The sequence below is a fragment of the Tarenaya hassleriana genome, unplaced genomic scaffold, assembly GCF_000463585.1.
Source record: "Tarenaya hassleriana unplaced genomic scaffold, ASM46358v1 Cleome1, whole genome shotgun sequence".
Taxonomy (NCBI): domain Eukaryota; kingdom Viridiplantae; phylum Streptophyta; class Magnoliopsida; order Brassicales; family Cleomaceae; genus Tarenaya; species Tarenaya hassleriana.
This window is the reverse complement of record NW_010960187.1, coordinates 3431700-3454225: the sequence shown is the minus strand read 5'-3', so window position 1 is coordinate 3454225 and position 22526 is coordinate 3431700. Positions and strand designations below refer to the sequence as shown.

At 37.0% G+C, this 22526-nt stretch overlaps 2 protein-coding genes across 2 annotated transcripts in view; both read left to right on the top strand.

Annotated features, from left to right (window-relative positions):
* The first annotated feature begins 10531 nt into the window (after positions 1–10531).
* On the top strand, positions 10532–11635 carry LOC104824636. The gene has a single exon (XM_010556748.1). It carries the CDS (start codon positions 10532–10534, stop codon positions 11633–11635), a length of 1104 nt encoding a protein of 367 aa, XP_010555050.1.
* Positions 11636–15733: 4098 nt separating this feature from the next.
* LOC104808446 (importin-9) overlaps positions 15734–22526 on the top strand; it is an 8004-nt gene continuing 1211 nt past the window's right edge. Inside the window, exons 1-28 of the mRNA XM_010534126.1 lie at positions 15734–16013; positions 16301–16362; positions 16481–16573; positions 16652–16823; positions 16912–17027; positions 17195–17281; positions 17380–17496; positions 17581–17644; positions 17728–17870; positions 18069–18116; positions 18192–18260; positions 18949–19024; positions 19209–19339; positions 19421–19480; positions 19567–19636; positions 19729–19793; positions 19870–19931; positions 20008–20131; positions 20241–20298; positions 20417–20529; positions 20705–20782; positions 20883–20945; positions 21034–21129; positions 21235–21344; positions 21632–21821; positions 21954–22068; positions 22210–22322; positions 22407–22484. Coding sequence (XP_010532428.1) covers positions 15896–16013; positions 16301–16362; positions 16481–16573; positions 16652–16823; positions 16912–17027; positions 17195–17281; positions 17380–17496; positions 17581–17644; positions 17728–17870; positions 18069–18116; positions 18192–18260; positions 18949–19024; positions 19209–19339; positions 19421–19480; positions 19567–19636; positions 19729–19793; positions 19870–19931; positions 20008–20131; positions 20241–20298; positions 20417–20529; positions 20705–20782; positions 20883–20945; positions 21034–21129; positions 21235–21344; positions 21632–21821; positions 21954–22068; positions 22210–22322; positions 22407–22484 — 2691 coding nt within the window. The 5' untranslated portion in view covers positions 15734–15895. The remainder of the gene's footprint in view (positions 16014–16300; positions 16363–16480; positions 16574–16651; positions 16824–16911; positions 17028–17194; positions 17282–17379; positions 17497–17580; positions 17645–17727; positions 17871–18068; positions 18117–18191; positions 18261–18948; positions 19025–19208; positions 19340–19420; positions 19481–19566; positions 19637–19728; positions 19794–19869; positions 19932–20007; positions 20132–20240; positions 20299–20416; positions 20530–20704; positions 20783–20882; positions 20946–21033; positions 21130–21234; positions 21345–21631; positions 21822–21953; positions 22069–22209; positions 22323–22406; positions 22485–22526) is intronic.

The following is a 22526-nucleotide window of genomic DNA, read 5'->3' as shown; positions in this document are numbered from 1 at the left end:
ACAATATTAATGTATATACGTACCTAAACTGAACCGGACCGCCGAGTTCCGCTTCTCGTGGTAGATGAATTGGCAGATGTTCCATCACAGCAAAAAAAAAATGGTGGGAATATCTTCTCTTAATTGCACCAAATTAGAACAATATTTTGCTTCATCAACTGGACGTCTTCATTTTTCAATGTCCGACTACAGATTTCCCGGAAAAAGTTACTAATTCCTACGGTTCAAAAACATGAGGTTATAAATACAATATCAACATATAACTAAATCACACGTGTAAAGATCTTAAGTAATATTAAAATCGCTACTACGAAACAAAACATACATGATATAGCTTGGTTGACATGTTCCGAAAGTATCTCTGCAAATGCAATAGGTAACAATCGTTGCATGAAGACGTGACAATCATGACTCTTCATACCTGTTAATTTTTTTCCTCCGAGGTCAACACATCGCGAAATATTTGACGAGTAACCATCAGGAAATTTCACATCTTCCTGTAACCATCTAAAAAAGTTCATCTTCGCTTCTCCAAACACACGGAAAATTGGTACCGGCGCCTTTCCATCAGGTGTAAGTTCCAAATCCTTCCTCGAACAAATCAACTCTATATCCTTCCTTGAGTTGATATTGTCTTTTGTTTTCTGAGCAACGTTCAACACTGTATTAATGATGTTATCGAAAAAATTCTTTTCGATATGCATAACATCAAGATTGTGTCGTAATTTATGATGTCTCCAATATGGCAATTCCCAAAATATACTCTTCTTATGCCAGTTGTGATAATCACCATATCTTTCAATCGGTAAATGACCGTTACCACCAACCACTGATGTAGTAGATAATCCATGTGACCGAACACATTCTTCGATTCGTTCAAGTAAAATTTCATCCCCGGTATGTTCAAGTGGCGCAGAATCAACAACAACTATATTTCTTCGAAAATTCTTCTTGTTGCGTCGTAACACGTGATTTCTTGGTAGAAAACGCCGATGGTTATCAAACCAACTCATTTTTCGTCCGTGCTGCAACCAAAATGCATCAGTTTCATCCATGCAATATGGACACGCTAGACGACCATGTGTTGTCCAACCTGACAACATAGAGTAAGCTGGAAAATCACTAATCGTCCATAAAAGAACTGCTCGAAGCAAAAAATTCTGCCTCACCGACACATCGTATGCAGTGACACCTACACTCCACAACTCATTCAACTCTTCTATCAACGGTTGAAGAAACACGTCTAAACTTCTTCTAGGATGTGTAGGTCCTGGAACCAGTACTGAGAGGAATAAAAACTCTCTACTCATGCACATTCCGGGTGGTAGGTTGTACGGTGTTAGAATCACCGGCCATACAGAGTAGTTCCGACCCGACATTCCAAATGGATTAAACCCATCTGTGCATAACGCTAGATAAACATTTCTAGCCTCTTGAGCAAAATCAGAAAATACCTGTTGGAAATGTTTCCATGCTAACCCGTCTGATGGATGATGATTTCCCCTTCTGGAGTACAATGTTCGTCGTACCACCTCATATGTGATGCGGTTTTCTCAAACTGATATAATCTCTTCAATCGATCTGTAATAGGCATATAAAACATTCTTTTCAATGGAATCAACTTGCCTTTTTTGGATGCTTTTCGTCGTGGCCGATACCGATCCTTCCCACAGAACCGACATTGCATCAATCCTTCGTCGTCCTTCCAAAAAATCATGCAGTTGTTTTCGCAAACATCAATCTTTTTATACGGTAGCCCCAACTTCCGCATCAGACTCTTCATCTCATAATACGATTCTGTTGCAGTATTACCTTCTGGTAGATATTGTTTGAACATCTGACTAAATCCGTTCATACATTTCTCCGGAATATTGTAATCAGTCTTCATGTTCATCAATTGTGACGACAACGACAATCTCGATAGACCTTCAATGCATCCTTCATATATTGGAGTGCTCGATGTATTAAGGATCTCGTAGAACCTTTTAGCCTCGGAATTTGGCTCTTCTTCCTCCCCGTAAGACGATTGACCGACATTGGGAAACGCATCAAACACCATTTCTGAATACGGATTTCTTTCTCCTTGTTGAAATTCGTTTGGCTGCTCATCGATAATGACTTGATTAACTACACCATATGAAGACGTCGTGTCCAATGTTTCTCCGTGAGCTAGCCAAACATAATAATTGGACATGAACCCTCTTCGATATAGATGATTCCAGACTTGCTGAATACACTGCCATTTCGTATTTTCACACTTCACACACGGACATGGAAGTTTCGATCCTTCGATATATGACGGTTGAGATGTAACAAACGCCATAAACGTTTGCAACCCTTCTTCAAAATCTTTGCATATTTGATTTGTGTATGGATCTATTCTTTCATATATCCATCTTCTTGTATTGAAAGACATTTTTTTTCTGTGTTTTTTTTGTTTAGTGGGATTTTTTTTTCGCTTGTCGATGGTGATCTAAACGCGCGGGGTAATATTCTTGAGAATTGCGACGGACTTGCGACGGACTTGCGACGGATGTCGGCACACGTTTTTCACCTAACCCTACGACGGATACCGACGGACTACCGAACAAATGACGGAATGCGACCGTTTGCGACGGACTTTCTGAGCAAAAAAAACAGGTTTCTTACCTAACTATACGACGGAGACGGTGCGTCGTATATCCGTCGCTAAAAACGACGGACTGCGTCGAACTTTTCCGTCGTAACACTTGCGACGGAGAAGACGGTCGGTATCCGTAGCCACTTGTTATGACGGATAGTCCGTCGAATATTTCCGTCGGAATTCCCTCGTTTTCGGTCGCAAAGATTTTGCGACGGAATAGTCCGTCAAATTCCGTCGTCTTATGTTGCGACGGAAACCTACGGATTACGTCAGATTGTTTTCCGTCTGTATCGTTAGCCGTCGTTAATTTTAGTGCGACGGACATATCCGTCACAATGTCCGTCGTATTTTAGCGCTTTTTTTGTAGTGGCATACCCCGGAAGAAGTTTGTTGCCGAGGCTGTAAACAACCGTAGGAACAATTAAAATGACCCATAGTTTTGCCACCTCCATCTTGATGAAGAAGCGGTGGAACCAGCCCTTGCCCTCCGATTCGGCGTCCGCTGAAACGGTGATATTGTAGTTATTGACAGTGATAGCAATCTGACGAGCATCGAGTTCGGTTAAAGGGGGGCCATGGACTTGACCTCCTCCTCCGTTCCAATTCTTCACCACTAAGTCAACGGCGTTCCGAAGCGTTGCCCCTGGGGAAGGAAGAGAATAAATAAATTTTGGTCGTTTAGTTTCTAAGTACATTTTTCTACATCCATATTTAACAGGATTATCTCCCAAAAAAACGTTTATTGCGAAGAAAATTATAATTTGGATTATTTAAAGAGCGGGAGAAGGGTTATGTGGAGGTTGGGATTCGTTGAACGTGGAGGGGGGGGTGATTGCGGTTCCATTTTCCAAGTTGATCGACACCTCGTCTGATCTTGATGATTCGGATTCACCGCGGCTTCCCAGGAGCCGCCTGCTGCTGGTAGGAGAAATTTCAGGGAAAGGATCTAAGCTATTGGGAGATCCAAGCGCCATAAGAGTCCGATTTCAGAGAGATCGAAGATCGGAGGTGAATTGTCTAGCTAGTTCAGTTGGCGAATTTTGGTGGAAATGTGAAGGGTCCCTGTCCCTTGGCCTTGCATGATATAATAAAGTCGAGGGACTAAACAGTAAATAAGCACCGAAACCCTAGAAAGAACAATTATTATTTTATATAAAAATGGTAACTTGTATTAAATTAGGGCTACAAACCCTATCCCACCGGAATAGCGCTCTTCTCTCTGTAAGAACTCTTCCCTCCTCCAGGAAAAATTTAAGTGGGAAAAAGGTTGTCGTGGGTTTAGCTGAAGTCTTTCATCTCACGGAAAAATCTTCACTAATTCGTTAGAGGATTAAGCCATTGTGACACGGAGGGTTCTTATGGAACCCTAACAACTTAATTAGAAGGATATATATACTTTCTTTGAGTTTACGATCGGTGATACTTTCTAAGATCCAACAACCATATATATATATATATATATATATATGAGTAGTTTAGAGGTTTTATTTGGAATACACATGAAGCAAAAAAAAAAAAAAACAATTAATGTCACGGAAGAACCAGCTTTTGGGAAACACGTAAGAAACCGAGTTAATCTTTTGTAAACAAGATAGAGATGAACAATGTAACTCTTAATGCATGCAAGACATAGTGGATTCTATATATATAGCAAAAGAGTAGGGTCAGCTTTCATCTTCTCTGGCAATTCCAGAGGAAACCAACAAGGTTTCTGACATTGTAAATCATCGGAATCATCGTAAAAGCTCATGCCCAACAATTCATCAGCTGTGTAAACTCCACAAAGATGCATGTATGTTATAAGAGATCGTACCATTTGACATGCATGTGATGGTTACCATAACTCCACTACAAGGCCTGATGATACTCATCATCATGCTTCGTCGTAGGGTTTATGAACGTTGCGTTCCATTTTCGTTTTTGCAGGTAAACCAGCATTTTTCTAGTCGTCCTCAGATTAAGTAATCCATCAAAAATACAGAGTTGCGTTTTGATATTGATGTCAACGCCAACTCGTAACCATTATAGAACTGGTACTGATGTTGATACACGACAGGGTGTATCTATACACACACACATACATGTATTTGTCTCGCTTTATTTGACCCGTTTTTTTTTCTTACAAAAAGCGTGGGAATGTTTGCTTCAGACGACACTAATTTGACTTGGCAAACTTTTTTCTTATTCTACATTTTTTTTTGTGGAATTAGTTTATTTTTTACATACGTGATAACACAATCAATTTGAATTCCGGGCAGCTGTTAAAAATCTTAGTGAAAGACTAAATTTGTTTGTGACTTTTAAATTTTATTCCAATTTATCACTATATATATACACACCTGCGATTTGATTTAATTCATTGACAATACGGCTTCAACTAGCTTGTTTCATTAATCGGTTAATAGTAACTAATATTAGGATAGGGTTACACTACAATAAATAAAAAGAAAGCCACGTCTCAATTTCCCACTTGACGAAAATAAGTTTTTGGAACAGGAGGAAAAATATATGCTATAATTTAAAAAAAAAAATATTAAATTAGGAAAACAAAATTGAGAATAGCAATTGCTAATATATATTATAGTGGCAGTCACCATTCATGCCTGCTAACGTTCTTAATAACAAAATCAATGTGGTTTTAGAATTATATTCCATTTTTCCATATAGTTTTGTGCTTTTGTTTTTTTATGAAATTCTTTTAATTGAACCATATATGTATAAAGATCGGGCACGTAATTGTTTGTAATGATAAAAAATGGTGGGTCTTTGTTAAAAATAGTTAATTATATGCCGTAAAATTCCTACCAATTTGTTGATATTTATTATTATAAATGTCATTAATCTTCCTGTATTTCCAAGTGTCAACTAAGACTTATGTTTTTTTTTAAATCGCTGGCTAATAATGCTCTCGCAATATGCCATCACAAGGATAGGAACTCACGACCTAAAAAAAAAAGAAGGAAAAAAAAGTTGGCTGTAGAAACTTTCATATATATCCGATATGAATCGTATGCAGAAATGATGACGACATATAATATATACATACATACATATATATAAATGGACACGTTGGCTCAAGATATGTAGACTTCTTCATAGAGAAAACCGCGTTCATTAGAGCAAGACGTATGACCTCGAAGGAAGCATCAAGTAACACTAACGTTTGATAGAGATTCCGACAATAATCGGTCTTTCTTCTGGTTCTTCTTATTCACCTTTAAAAAAAAATCATTTTGATATAAGTTATTTTGGTATAGCATATAAATTTGAAAAGTTAAACACTACTGTTTTTTTCAATATAGGTTAACATTTCATAATTAAGAGAAGGTTTACTGACCCGACAAGAATCTTGGGAACCAAACTTTAAAAAACTGTACGGTTCTTTAGTAAACCAGAATTCGACTGTGCTGTTGATCATCTCCTTAATTAGTATATACCTTTTGGTTTTTAAATGACCTTATCAATTGATCTCAATTTAACGAAGATTGACACGGGCATTATTAATTAAAAATAACATATCTTTGCTATTTTGATTTCAAGACATACCTTTCTCTAACCGTAACTCTTTGGCTCACGTGATCAGAAATATAATCTAATCACATGTTGGTCCTATTGGTCATAACGTGTAATTTATAATGTTTTTATGAAATGATTAGTGAAATATGTTAGAGATGAACATAATGAATTAGTCTGACCAGACTATATTTTTGTCACATGAATTAAAGAGTCACAGTTGGAGAAAGATATACGTTGAACTCAAAATAACGGAGTGTATTTTTGATATAATGCCGCTTTACACACATAAAAAAAACGAAGCTGGTTAGGTGTATTAATGATCTGTTTAGTTACAGCTTAAGGCAGGTTAGTTTGTAACTATAATATTAATATATACGGACGTGTTGCTTCTAACTGAAGAACGTGAATACGCCAGAATTTTTTTATCTTTCTCGTTGTTTGGTGCATGTAGGCTATATATGTGAAAATCCAAAGCCCCGTTTAATGGAATCTTATGAATGTTTAATACGATTGCATTAAGATTTTGTAACATCTCTTCATCTTTTAGCTCTGCCCTACGTGATTGAAACAAACCACACCATACATTATATTAATAACGTTACATGCAAATTAATTAGCTTATTGGCAATACAATACATCAACATTACACAAATATAATTCACATGAAAATACCCTTTTTATCCCTTTGCTCACGCAAAAAGTGAGGTACATACATACATACATACATATATATATATATATATATTCTAATTAATGTTCTGAACGGCCAAGCTAAAGTTCGATTATACAGGCAATGAATCAGTAGGACGCGTGTATATACATGTAAACACACGTATGAACCACCTTAATACGCACCAGAGGGATTCAAGGAAATAGATAACTAAAAATTATCATCATTCATCGGCGAACATTCTGCATCTCGTGACCAGCAGGAGAAACTTCGCGACAGAGGGCATGGCCAGACAGAGCAGAACTATGCTTACAGCTGAGGCGGTGGCCGTTACGCCGAGAAGAAGACAGTACGATGAGGCTTTTGGATAACGTTCATGAAGAGAGATCGAAGTTACAGAACCAAACAACATGAAATTAACAGACAGGATGAAAGCGCAGAACAAGTTAGGGTTTTCTCTGAATATAATGGCGGGCAAGAGACTTCCATCGACCTTCTCGAACGGGATTTGTGATAACGTGAAGACGATTCCGACGACCAAAAGCACAAGGAATCGTGCAATCTCTAATCTGTTGGAAGATATTATCTCCATGGTTTTTCTTCTGACGAGAAAAACCAATTTAAATGAGAGTTTTCTGTACCACCGAGAAGATCTGCTTCCTGATTCTATACTGTTGCTTATATATATAGTCCGCCACTGATATCATTGTTAAATATTATTTATTTGATAACGTGGCCTTCGACAGACCACTTGCATCAATTAGACAAAGTCAATGGTTTCTCCGGCAAGCAAGAATTTTATATTCCTTATTGTAAGAATTTTTAATAAAAATCAGCGTATATTAGGTTGTCATCTACATATTATTATTTTAGAGATAATATTTCAGTTTTTTATCCGATTAGGTTTAGTATCATACTTAAAATAATTTTTATGTATATAAATACTTTTATATCATTGTCAATAAAAAAATTAAGAAAAATTATATTTTTTAAATCCTTGAAGTGTCCACCTTTCTTAGTTGCATAGAAAAATCATTTTTTTTTTCCATTTTTCCAAAAGTAGTTTTTTTTTTGCTAGGGGCGAACATGTAGAATTCGATTCTCATCAAGTGGAACATAAATATCAGTGCTTAAATTCGTATTTATGCTAAGACAATATAATCATCCTATGGTAGGTTACCGAAAAAAAAAAAATCCAGTGGTTATAACTATTCACCAATAACGAGGACAACAAATTGATTCTATTCCAACTTTCTTATAAAATAATATAAATTTGAGATATACGTGAGACTATGGGAGTATATATTGTAATAAGTATGCAATTATTTATGAATGTGGGGCTTTGATTAAACATTTATATAGACATGTCTATAACCAAACACATATTCTGATATTTGAGAATTAAATTAAACTCTTTATATCTTTGTCACTCCCATTGACATTTGACGGATTCAAAATCTTGAACCCGCCCATGGCATTTTCCTCGCCATTTCTGATGAAATTATATAATACAGTGGAAATAATCTAACATATTTATCCAAGAAAATAAAATGCTGTATTCATTTAATTCATTAGACGTCAATAATACCTTAGATTATCTCAACTATACCTGTCGGATTTACTAATTTTCGTCTCTTTGATTTTACTATAATACCTTTCCATGAAGATATTGATAAAATAAATAAATAAATTTTGGTCGTTTAGTTTCTAAGTACATTTTTCTACATCCATATTTAACAGGATTATCTCCCAAAAAAACGTTTATTGCGAAGAAAATTATAATTTGGATTATTTAATTTGCTAAATAATCTCCCCAACAAAGGTGAGCTTTTGATGTTTCCAAACTTCTCTTACTTTCAATATTTATACAAATACGTACACCACCACACATTAACGTGATTGGTAATTTATTGGTCGATAAATAGTTAGAGCTACAATCGAGTATATAGAGACAAACTCAGAGAAAGCCCAAATTACAGTAAATTATAATGCTATCCTTTATGTACTGCATATTAAACTTTGTTCCGCACCTAAGCCACAAATTTTGAACAACAATTTCATTCCGGTCCGACAAAAGTAGCGGTGGATCTGTTGAACTCGGCCGTCTTTCGCATCATACATGTACTATATATATATATATGTATATGTATAGTTCAAAAGGATAAAATTACTGAAAAAAGATAACAATGTTGCCGCAACAAATGAAAAAGATGATTAATGAATCTGGAATTGAACTTGATGTAACACAAAGCTCCTCCTTTTCCCGGTACAAAAAAGATAACATATCAAGATCTCGAAATATCTTCCAACATTCAAAAGAGACATATCAAGCATGCAATCGATCCAAAAAGGAAAGAAGAAGAATCAACAAAAACAGTTATTAGTTAAAAACAAAAATAAAAACAGTTATCGATTTCTCTGCATATGAATTGGGGAACATGAAGATATCAACCGAGTAACAGATGGAGAAGCATAGATAGAAAGAAGCAGAACAAGGGAACCGGAACGAAAGTGGCCGGAAGAAGACAAGCCAAATACCCAAACAAAACAGAATAACCTAATCCGAAACCCATAAACCGAAGACAACCGGAGACTATCGGGTTTTGGCGGCGGAGATGAACACCATACCTTATCAACAGCATGGCGAACGGTAACGTGGATGCGTAGAATCGAAATGGTAGGGTTCCGTGGACTGGACCGTCAAGTCTCCATAGCTTTTGGGAGAATGACATTAAGAAGACGAAGAGAATGTGCAGCAGAAATTCCATGTCGCTGTCAATAACGTGGAAAGATTGCAAATCTAACACCTAATCAAACCAAAATGTTCGATATATTGCGACAGAATTTGTCTTGCCAAGTTTATATATATGGTAAAAGCCAAATCATTGAAACGGTTTGGAGATTTTAATGTATACTTACCATGGAATATACAGCATTAGATATCGTATACTTACCATGAAAACATACACAAGTCAAGTCGTCGCAAACATATTCCTGTTGTATATGAACAAGTGTGTTACAATGATAGTTTTGACTTTGACCATGTCATGGGCAAGAGAAGATACTGTTAACTTGCTTTGTCTAAGCCACAGGTACAGAACTTAAGTATATATATAGAAGATGACAACGAGTCCGGTGGGCCCTTTTTGGGGATCCACGACTGAACTTTCAGAACAAATTTCACCACTGACCGATAGAATGGATGGGACCGAAGAGCAATAGGAATTGTCCGAGCCAACAGAACATGGATTTCCAAGATGAAGCCTGTAATGGTTGATAGTGTTGGAACATAAACTTGTTCTACCATGTGGTTATTATAGGGATTTGTGTTCAAAGTCCAAACATGGTATTTTGTGTTCGAAGAAATTCCTAGAATTCTACACTAAGTTAATTTTATGATATTATTAAGAGTTTCTAGAATCCTCCTAAGAGTAGTATAAATATGTGTAAGTTTGAGTTATTTTCATAACAACAACAAAACACAAGAAAAAGAAAAGAAATATAAATGAGTATTTTGAGTATTTCTCCTCATCTCCTCTCATATTCATATACTTATAAAGTATAAAGAAAAAAGCCTAAGAGCTTACAAGTGATATCAGAGCCGGGATATCATGGCATCGACGAGTTCGATCCAATCGCAAGTTCTGCAACTTACGAAAGACAACTATCGTAGGTGGAGTATCCAAATGGAGGCTCTTCTCGGGTCCCTTGATGTATGAGACATGGTGGAGAACGGTTATGTCGAATCGGAGACAATACCAGAGAATGAAGAGGAGAATCACAAAGATCTACGAAAGAGAGAGAAGAAGGCGTTGTTCACAATATATCAAGGAGTTGATGAAGTAACGTTCGAGCTTATTGCCTCGGCGACGACGTCCAAAGAGGCGTGGGAAATTTTAAAGAAATCTTATGAAGGAGTCGATAAAGTGAAGAAGATTCGGTTGCAATCTCTACGATCGCAATTCGAAAGTATACAACAAGGGAATTCTGAGTCGATCTCGGATTACATTTCACGGGTAATCACCATTGTTCATCAAATGTCGACAAATGGCGAGACGTTGAAGGATGTTCGGGTCGTGGAGAAAATTTTGAGGTCCCTTGACTCAAAATTTGATTCCGTGGCCGTTGTGATTGAAGAATCGAAGGATCTATATACGATGACGGTGGAAGAACTTCTTGGTTCTTTGAAAGCGTTTGAAGACAGACTGAATCGGAGAAAAGGAGAAGAAAAATCCATTGAGCATGCGCTAGAAGCGAAGCTATCTTTGAAGATCGAAAATTCAAGAGGAGGTTATCAACACCGAAGAGGAAGAGGTGGAAATTACGGACGAGGTGGTCCTAGATCAAATTATCGGGTGCCAACCAACAACCATAACGATTATGGAGAAAATCAAGCTGAGTATGGTCGTGGTGGAAAAGGTGGCCAAGGTCAAAGCTGGAACCGAGGTCGTGGTCGTGGATTTGAAAGAAGCAATGGAGGGAGATACGATAAGTCCATGATACAGTGTGACATTTGTCAGAAATATGGCCATCACTCTAATGATTGTTGGCATAATCCGAGAAACAATGGAGGAAGGTATGACAAATCCGGAACTCAATGCCATATTTGTAAGAAGTTCGGTCATTACTCTTATGAATGTTGGCATAATCCCGATAACAATGGTGGAAAGAAAGCTAATATGGTGGAAAAAGAAGATGATAGGGCAGAACAAGTGCTGATGTTATCCCAAAATGAGGTCGGGCCAAGCAATGAGTCGAAACCGTCTGTTACATGGTTTATCGACACGGGAGCATCGAATCATATGTGCGGAAGAAAGGAAGCTTGACGAAAGACGTTTTGGTAATATCACGTTTGGTGATCGTTCAAAAAGACCGATAGAAGGAAAAGGTGATATCACACTGACCTTCCCGAACAAGAGACAGGTTTGCATCTCGAATGTCTATTATGTTCCCGATATTAAAAGTAATTTGTTGAGTGTGGGTCAGTTGTTGGAGAAAGGTTTTGATGTAAGGTTGAAGAATATGTCTAACCATGCGAGATAAAAATGGCCAAATGATCACAACCGTGGAGATGACGAAGAATCGAATGTTTCCATTGAGACTGAGCTTTAATGAGTCGAGGTGTTTGAAGGTAACGACTCTAGATAATTCAACTTTGTGGCATCTTCGATATGGGCATCTAAATTTTAAGGCATTAGAATTACTTCAGAAGAAGGATATGGTGATTGGGTTACCCAAGATTGCAGCTCCTAACAATCTGTGTGAAGTTTGTGTTATGGGAAAGCAGCAAAGGAAGTCGTTTCCGACATACAAGTCATGGAGCGCGGCATGTCCCCTTGAGCTGGTGCATTCGGATGTTTGTGGACCCATCAATCCCACATCGAATGGAGGTAATCGATATATATTTCCTGACATTTACTGATGATTACAGTGCAAAGACATGGATTTATATGCTCAAGGAGAAAAGAGAAGTTTTTACCAAATTCAAAGAGTTTAAGAGTATGGTGGAAAAACAAAGTGGATGCCCAATCAAGTACTTGCGGACTGATCGTGGAGGAGAGTATACATCAAATGAGTTTGAGAATTTTTGCAAGGAACACGAGATTTCTCATCAGCTTACCATGCCTCAAACACCACAGCAGAACAGAGTTTCGTAGAGGAAGAACATGACTATACTGAATATGGTCTTATGTATGCTTAATGAGAGAAAAGTCCCTAAGGAGTTTTGGGGAGATGCTATTGCATGTGTTGTTTATTTGTTGAACAGATTTCCATTGAAGAAAATCAAAGACATGACACCGGAGGAAGCTTGGAGCTTACGAAAGCCGAAGGTTGATAATCTCAGAATCTTCGGGTGTGTGGCATATGCAAAAGTGCAGGAAGAAAGGCGAACAAAGCTTGAGGATAAAGGTCAGAAATGCATATTTTTGGGTTATGGTGAAAATTGCAGGGGATACAAGTTGTATAATCCCGACACTCGCAAGATCATAATGTCTCGAGATGTTGAGTTTGATGAGGAGAAGAGTTGGGATTGGAATGAGAGCAGTCAATCGCAAAAGATCATTCTCGAAGAAGTTGAGGAGAATTCACCATCCCGAGTTATCCAGAACCGTTTTGATAGCGGCGATTCTAGTAACTCACCACTACAAGAAACATCAAAATTTGCGATAGAAAAATCTGTCGCAAATACAAAAGAATATCTGTCGCAATTACAAATTTGCGACAGATTGCGACAGAATTATTTCTGTCCGTATATTGTTGTCGCAAAAGTTTGCCGGTCGTTAATCTGTCGCAAAGTTGCGACGGACCAAATCCGAGTTTTGCGACAGAATTGCGACAGATTTTATTTTTTTTAATATTTTAAAAAAATAAAAAAATCTACGTTTACTACGGATTTGCGACAGAAAAATCCGTCGCAAATATTTTTTTTTAATTAAAAAAAAATATAAAAAATATATTATACATATACACACATATACGTATATTCACATACACATATACGCATATATTACACATATACACATAAATTTATATATATATATATATACACATACACATACACATTTACATATAGACATATATATACATACACATATACACATACATAAACACACATTCATACACATATATACACACATAAATTTACATACACATACATATATATTAAACATATGCACATAATTATACATATACACATAAATTTATATACATATATATATACATACACATATATTCATATACATATATTTACATACACACATATATACATATACACACACATACATAAACACACATTCATACACAAATATTCACATTCATATTCACATTCACATACATACACAACACACATACATAAACACACACACACATACACATACATACATAAACACATACACATTCGCATACACATATACAAACACACATACACATAACATATTCACATTCACATATATATATATATATATATACACAACACATACATATACAAATCTATATACACGATATATATACACATACCTTGGCGAATTTTGAAGAAAAACAATTTGTTGGAGAAGATTGGAGAAGATTGAGATTTTTTTTAAAAAAAATTCGAAGTCTCGAGGAGAAAGACGAAGTCGCAGCTTTTATTAAGTGTTGCGACGGATATTGCAGTCGCAACCCGTCGCAAAACGAAAAATAAACCGCGAAAATTTAAAAATTTTCATCGAAAATAGCGGAAAAAATAAAATTTAGATTTGCGACAGAAATTTCTGTCGCAAATCCGTCGAAAAACAAAAAATAAACCGCAAAAATTTGAAATTTTTCATCGAAAATAATAAAAAAATGAAATTATGATTTGCGACAGAAAAGTCTGTCGCAAATCCCAAAAATAAATAACTTTAATTTAAAAATAAATAAAATTAATATTTGCGACAGAACTATCTGTCGCAAATCCGCAATTTTAAAATTTCTGTCGCAAATAATGTTTGGTTCTGCGACGACAACGTTTCCGTCGTATTCTGTCGCAAATTTGCGACGGATTTTGCGACTAATTGCGACGGAATAAAAATTTTCGCATTCCGTCGCAAATTCGTCAAATTCTGTCGTAATTTCTTTGCGACATAAAAATTCCGTCGCAAATTCCGTCGCTATATTAAGATTTTCTTGTAGTGCACCCGTGAGAAAGATGAAGAGTATTCAGGAGATTTATGATACAACTCAACCGATAGAATCTATGTTTGACGATGAGTTTACTAATTTCTGTCTATCTACTGGATTTGAAGAAGATAACAGGAAGTGGATCAAAGTGAAGGATAAGTTACAAGCATTTTGGAAGCAACTCAGAGTCACCGTTTGAGAAGGAACAAGTTTAAGGGGGACTACTGTTGGAACATAAACTTGTTCTACCATGTGGTTATTCTAGGGACTTGTGTTCAAAGTCCACACATGATATTTTGTGTTCAAAGAAATTCCTAGAATTCTACACTAAGTTAATTTTATGATATTATTAAGAGTTTCTAGAATCCTCCTAAGAGTAGCATAAATATGTGTAAGTTTGAGTTGTTTTCATAACAACAACAAAACACAAGAAAAAGAAAAGAAATATAAAGGAGTATTTTGAGTATTTCTCTTCCTCTCCTCTCATATTCATATACTTATAAAGTATAAAGAAAAAAGCCTAAGAGTTTACAGATAGGTCTGACCCTACTTCACATCTTTTTTCTGGTTCGGACAATGGGTGTTCGACCTGTTCCATAACTGGTCATCTTCTTCTACGTTGGCCATGGATTCGCCTCTAATGATGGAAACCACAACGGAAAGTTTGAAACTTGATAGAACAGGAGGCAGAAGAAAGCAGATGCCGAACCTTATTGTCCATTAACGGCGAAACCAGAAGCACACCCCTTCATCGGGGAACCTCTTAGTTTGGTAATGTTGGTTTTTGAGGATACGCATGGAGAAGACGAAGTCACCAACCAAGCAAAAAGCGCGACTTTTGTCACAGATTTATCTCCTTAGCTCAGCTCTCGTTTTGTGTTTGTGTAGAGATCAAATGTTACAAAAAAAGTTCATGTATTTTGAATTAATTTCGTTTTTGCCACTCTTGGTGATCGTTTCAACCCTGTTCCGGTTTAGTTCATACCGGTCGCTAATTCCAACTTTAATAATCATTAGAAAAAAAACAATTTTACTATTTTAAGGGTTATAAAAATGCCATTATATTTATTATGAAACATATATTTAAAGTTTTGTTTATGGAGATTACAATTTTCTGGAGGATAATTCAACGGAGGACCAAAATAAATCAAAACCAATTAAAAACCAACGGCAAAACTCGGTTCGGTCTGATTTAGACATAATTTAACGGCGTCTTGTTGAGGTTAATTACATTTTTGTCACTGTCGCCTCTTTCCATTTTCCCCTTTATAAGAGGCCCCAAATCAAAGGCTGGGGTTGCTGTCTACGTTCAGTCTCGCTCGAACGTTCTTTAGGAGAGCGGGAAAATTCGGAAAGCAAGAGAATCTCACTACTCCAGAACCCTTCATCCGATCTTGGAATTAGGGCTTGTTCTCTCTTTCTTTGTTTGTTTTGGTAAAAGTACGGCTATGGTGGTCGACCAAGATCAGCGATGGCTTCTAGATTGCTTGTCTGCAACTCTCGATCCCATCCAGGACATTCGTTCTTATGCTGAGGCCTCACTCAATCAAGCCTCTCGTCAACCAGGTCTGCGACATCGTTTATTGGGTTCTTGTCAAAGACATTCCTTTGTCTGATTTTGATTCTGAATTTCGTACTTATTTTGTGTCTTACGGACAGTGAACCCTTCTGATAATCTATATGAATGAATGCTTGTCTTGGAGTGAGAGTTGAACATTCGATGGGTTTGCCCGACTTCTTACTGAAAACGAGGAACAAACCATTGTTCTTGTTTGTCTTTATTTCTGGGTCTTGGGTGTAGAAGATAATAAACGAAGGCTAAGGTTCTGAATTGATTTCCCTTTTTCTTGTAGGATTTGGCGCCGCATTATGCAATGTTGCAGCCAACAAAGGGCTCTCTTTGGGAATGCGACAGATATCCTTTTCGCAAAAAAGATCTTCCTTCTTCTCACTACAACCCCCCTCGTTTTTAATATAACGAAGTTGTATGCTTTTTTTTGGTATCGTGGAAGAAGGACTTAACTTGTGGTTACCTAGCTGCGGTTTTATTAAAGCAATTCATTAAGAGACACTGGCGGGAGGACGAGGAGGGTTTTGAATATCCCGTTGTCTCGAGTGAGGAAAAGGTCATTGCATGTCCCTGATTTGATGTCTTAATATTCTGTTGCGAGAGTTCACTTTATTCCTTTTGGTTATGTTATCAGGCTGTTATACGTGGACTCCTTTTGTCCTCACTTGATGACTCAAATAGGAAAATCTGTACGGCTATCAGTATGGCTGTAGCATCAATTGCTACATATGATTGGCCTGAAGAGTGGCCTGAGTTGTTGCCATTTATCTTGGGTTTGATTAATGATCGCAACAACATTAATGGGGGTGAGTTTATTCTCATGTCATTACCCTTTCATCGAGAACAGTCCTGAGGATTTTTGTTGTGCTGGTTCTGTCTTGCCACATTCTGTAGTGAATGGAGCTTTAAGGTGCCTTGCTCTTCTCTCTGGTGACTTGGATGATAACGTGGTGCCGTCTCTGGTACCAGTTCTGTTTCCTTGCTTGCATGCAGTCGTATCCTCTCCTCAGGTTTGTTTCCTCAAGTGATTGGTTTTGATAGTATCAGACTAGTGTTTAAGTGAGTTTGTGACATAGTTCTTAATTGTTTGACTATCAAATGGAATTTACAGCAGATGTGGCTGTTATAAAACCTGCTACTATAGATTTGAAAGATATTTATATGTCTGTGTATGCAGAGCTATGACACATATCTGCGTGGAAAAGCCCTTCAAATTGTTTATTCTTGCGTATCTGTTCTTGGAGCAATGAGTGGAGTATATGAGGTATTGGTTTGGTAAACTTAGTTTTATGTGTAAATTTTGATGTTTGCTCGAATACATTCTTCAGCCATCAATTGACAAATGTAAGTGTCTATGTTCAGTCAGAAACTATGGATCTAGTGATGCCAGTGCTAAAGGGTTGGATGGATCAATTTTCACTTATTTTTGAACATCCTGTGCAACCTGAGGATCCTGATGATTGGAGTCTCAGAATGGAGGTTGACTTGTCTTTCGATGTACTATGTTCTTCATATCAAGCAACTGAATTCTGATATCATACCCCTTTTGTCTCCTCGTCTTAGGTTTTAAAGTGCTTGAATCAATTTGCCCAGAATTTCCCTAATCTTGTTGAAAGCGAATTCAGGGGTATGTCTCCTTCATGGCAATGTCTTTCGTTTTTAGCCTTTGCTAGTGAAGCATCACTTATTTATAATAGCATGTTCTTGCAGCTATTACGAAGCCACTGTGGCAGACGTTTGAGTCATCTCTACGAGTTTATCTTCGATCATCAATTGAAGGTGCTGAAGATGCATATGATGGTAGATACGACTCTGATGGTGAAGAAAAGAGTCTTGACACCTTCATCATTCAGGTCTTATGAGATCATTTTGCGGATGAATATCCTTTTTGTTTTCTTTTTGGATGCTCAAGAGCTCAATTCCCTGTTCTTTATTGGTTTTGTGAGAGTTAAAACAGTTTGTGTATAGAACTGTCTTCTCATAGATTGTGATATTCTAATGAATACTAAGTTGGACTGAGGATTTCTTGTATATGTATCTTCTTTCTGCAGCTATTGGAGTTTCTGACAACAGTTGTTGGCAGTAGAAGACTGGTAAAGGTACTGCTAGAACCTTCTTGTTCTGTGCATGTTTTGTTCAGATCTAGCATTTTACTCAAATTATTTAATTTTCAGGTGGTTTCAAATAATGTCAGACAATTGGTATATTACACAATCGCTTTTCTTCAAATGACAGAACAACAGGTATTGATGTGTTACAATCTTTAGCTCACCTTGATGCTATGCTTTTGTTTTTCTTAATGCTTTAACATAATCTGAATCAGTCTAGTTAAAAATTAACGAGCCCATCATGTTTAGTTGACATGTTATCTGGTAGAGCAATTGGTTTGTTATGTCTGAGGTTCAGATCTCTCTTGCTTCTCATATTTCTATCTTCTAGGTCATTGCAACAATGATGATGTTAGTATCACAATAGCTACAACAGTTTTGAAACTGTTTTGGTTCGAGTGTTGATGCCAATTTTGGAGAGTTGTAATGTTAGAACATTTGCAAATATCTCTCTCTCTCTCTCTCTCTCTCTCTCTCTCTCTCTCTCTGTTAATTCCTTTTAACTGCTGGAACCTTTTTCTGTGATTGATAGCTCTATTAATTCTTCCTATGTCTTTTCTAGCCATGTATTAGTTTCATCTGTGGAAAATAGTTGCAAAACTTGGGAACATTGTTAAAATTTAGATTCCAGTTCAGACTCTTATGTATTCTTATTGTCTGGGAATGTGACACATTTGTCATTATGCCCAGTTTTCAAAAAACAAAAAAAACTCTCTGAAATAGGTGAGCTATGTATGGATTTCGTATGTGGTTTACATGTTGCACATTGTCAAAGGGCAGGATTTTTCTGTCTTTCTCTTTCTCATTTAGGGCTGCTCTTCAGGTTCATACATGGTCCGCAGATGTAAATCAATTTGTGGCCGATGAAGATGATGGCAGCTACAACTGCCGTATTTCTGGTACAGTCTCGTACTGTTCTCAAGTATAATTCAATTTCATATTTAAATTATCAAGTTAGAAATGGCATTCAGATGCCATTCTTCTCATAATGTAACTCCACGGACATCTATGTGGTGGGTACATTGGTTTCTAAAGATATTTTTCTGTCTGCCATGCTTACAAAGATGACCTTTCGCAACACAGGAATACTTTTATTGGAGGAGGTGGTGAATTGTTGTGGTAGGGAGGGAGTTGATGCTGTTGTAGATGCTGTCAGAAGACGGTTCCATGAATCTCAACAAGAAAAGGCAGCTGGTTCTTCAACGTGGTGGAGGGTAAGCTTGCACACTGTTCTACTTGTACCTGTTATTTCCCAGCCATTATTTCTCATGGAGTTTGTGCCTTACGTTTATTAGATAAGAGAAGCAGCACTCTTTGTTTTGGCTTCTCTATCAGATCAGCTTGTCGAAGCAGAGGTTAGTGGTTTCTGTAACAAACATGTATACTGTATGATGTCCCTTGTGCTGGGAACATTTTACACTAAATATGTTTCTCTCTCTAGGGCCCTGGAATGAACCCTGCCAATTTGGCTAAACTTGTCGAGCAAATGATAATGGAAGATAATGCAATCGGTGAGGATCATATAGTTTTACCTTGTCTTCCATCTCCTTGTCTTCTGGCATTTAAAGAAACAAAAAACATGACCTGAACCTCTGTTAAACAGGGATTCATGAATGTCCTTTTCTTTACGCCCGTATTTTTACGGCAGTCGCTAAGTTCTCCGCTGTGGTAATCTGCTTTCTCTGCTTCTCCTAAATAATCTTTTTATCAAGCATACTCGAGTGAGTCTTTATGTGTTGATCAGACCAGCCCTGGAGTTTTGGAGCACTTTCTCAATGCTGCCATTAGAGCTATAAGCATGGACATGTATGTTATTACCCTTCCACAATGATTCTTAGTGATTATTGGAAATGTTTTCTTAGCAATATACTGTTACGAACAGACCACCATCTGTCAAAGTAGGTGCATGCCGGGCACTTTTGCAGCTCCTACCTGATATGAACCGAGCAGTTATTCTACCTCAGATCATGAATTTATTTTCATCTCTCACCGAACTTCTACATCAGGTGAATGTTATAATTTTTTTTATAGTGAAATGTTACTTATGTTGCTTTGTTAGAATTGATCTTTCTATTTTATCGTTTAACATTATTTTTCTTGGTTCGCATGTTTTAGGCTTCAGATGAAACCCTGATTCTAGTGCTTGAAACACTTCAACAAGCAATTAAGGCTGGTAATGCGACCAAAGACGACCGTAGAAAATGAATTTTCCTAATCTAAGTATTTAAATTTTGTAACATATTTTTTAATATTTCTCTCCTATTTATGTATTTCTTTATCCTTTTCTGTAGGCCATGAAGCATCAGCTTCAATCGAGTCAATTATCTCCCCTGTGATCCTTAATGTGTGGGTGGCACATGTTTCTGATCCGTTTATAAGTATTGATGTTATTGAGGTCTTGGAGGTAAATAATGGGAATTGACTGGCATTTTCATCCTATGTTTCAGCTCAATTCTTGGGCGAACATCTTTCTTCTATTTCTATATTTTGATCTTATACCAGCTCTCATATTATTCAAAATGAATATGAAATAGGTTTTATCTAAGAATCTAACCTCTCATATCATGACTTTCATGCAGGCAATAAAGAATTCACCTGGCTGCCTTCATCCATTGACGTCACGTATCTTACCATACATTGGACCGATCTTAAATAAAGTATGGTTTTGGATAATGATTCTGAGTGGTGTTATTGCCATTTTTCCTTGTTCTCTTCTTTGCTATCCCCTTCTAATAACATATCCGTGGTGGTGATCAGCCTCAGCAGCAGCCTGAAGGACTAGTGGCCGGATCATTGGATCTTTTAACTATGCTTCTTAAGGCAAGTTATATGGCAAGGTTCTGGTTGAACATTATTATGGTGTGTTTCTGATTCATTGTCGGCATATCTCTGTCCTAATATATTTCAGGGTTCCCCAAATGATGTAGTGAAAGCTGCATATGATTTCTGTTTTGATGCTGTAATCCGTATTATCCTTCAAAGTGATGACCATACTGAACTACAGGTGATATATTTGTGTTTGTACCATTGTTTGCCTCGTTGATTTCTATGTATAAAGTATTTTAGCTCCATAAAAGGTGATTCATCAGTAGCCTTTTAAATTGATCAGAATGCAACAGAATGTCTGGCAACTTTTGTTTCTGGTGGAAGACAAGAGTTACTTACATGGAGTGGTGATCGTGGTTTTGCAATAAGAAGTTTGCTTGATGCAGCTTCAAGGTATGTCTTTGGTTAACTTCTCTTTTTTGTTTTTCCAATTCTGTCAAACAATGAAAGTTTACTGTTATCTGCTTATATTTATTTTTCATGTTCCACTTTGTAAGTAGTAGTACATACAATGTTGTATGTATGCACTTACATTTGCTATATTTCATTTGCAATAAGATGAATCGATTAAAAAGTGTGTTGAGAAAAATCTCGTGTCCGGGGCTCCTAAATTGTGTCCAACCAATGGTTCTTGGAAACTGCATTTTTTTTTTTACTTTTCAATCTCTGCCTTGATGCAGGCTTCTCAATCCTGATCTTGAAAGTTCTGGATCTCTTTTCGCTGGGAAATACATTCTGCAGCTTATCTTGCATTTTCCATCAGAGATGGCACAACATATCCGGGATCTTGTTATTGCTCTCATAAGAAGGATGCAGTCTGCTCAAATAATGGGGTTGAGAAGCTCTTTGCTTCTGATTTTTGCTAGATTGGTATTTTTCTTTAGCTTTCAATGGAATGGTTTATCTTGTCTGGGTCTTCTCTACTTTATAGGGTGCATTCTATATCCGGAAAGTTTGTGGGAATTCACCGCTGTCTTTTGACCCACTTCATTGATTTGGCAGGTCCATATGAGTTTTCCTGCTGTGGATCAATTCATCAACCTACTTGTTAGTGTACCTTGTGAAGGCCATGAAAATTCCTTTGTGTATGTTATGACAGAATGGACTAAACAACAAGGCAAGCGTTTTTTCATTTAGAGATCTATTTATCTATGCGAGGCATACTATAACGTGTTTTCTACTGTAGGCTTTCCATTTCTTTATAGGATTAAATAAAATTTATTCTGACTCATGGTCGGTTGAAAATATTTTTTTCCAGGGGAGATACAAGGAGCTTATCAAATCAAAGTCACTTCTTCAGCTCTGGCTTTGTTACTTTCCACCAGACATCCTGAACTTGTGAAGGTCAATGTCCCGGGCCGTCCAGTTCAGGTCTTGCCTACACCTTTCTATTTGGTTTTTCTCAATTAATACTCGTGCCACCTGAAAAAAAGTTTACTTTTTTTTTTGTTTAAGTCCAATGGTGGCATAACTACGCGTTCAAAAGCTAAATCAGCTCCAGAGCAATGGACGATGGTCCCTCTACTTGAAAAGGTACATTTTTTTGCTTGTTTTAGTTCCTTAGGCTTCCTGCTG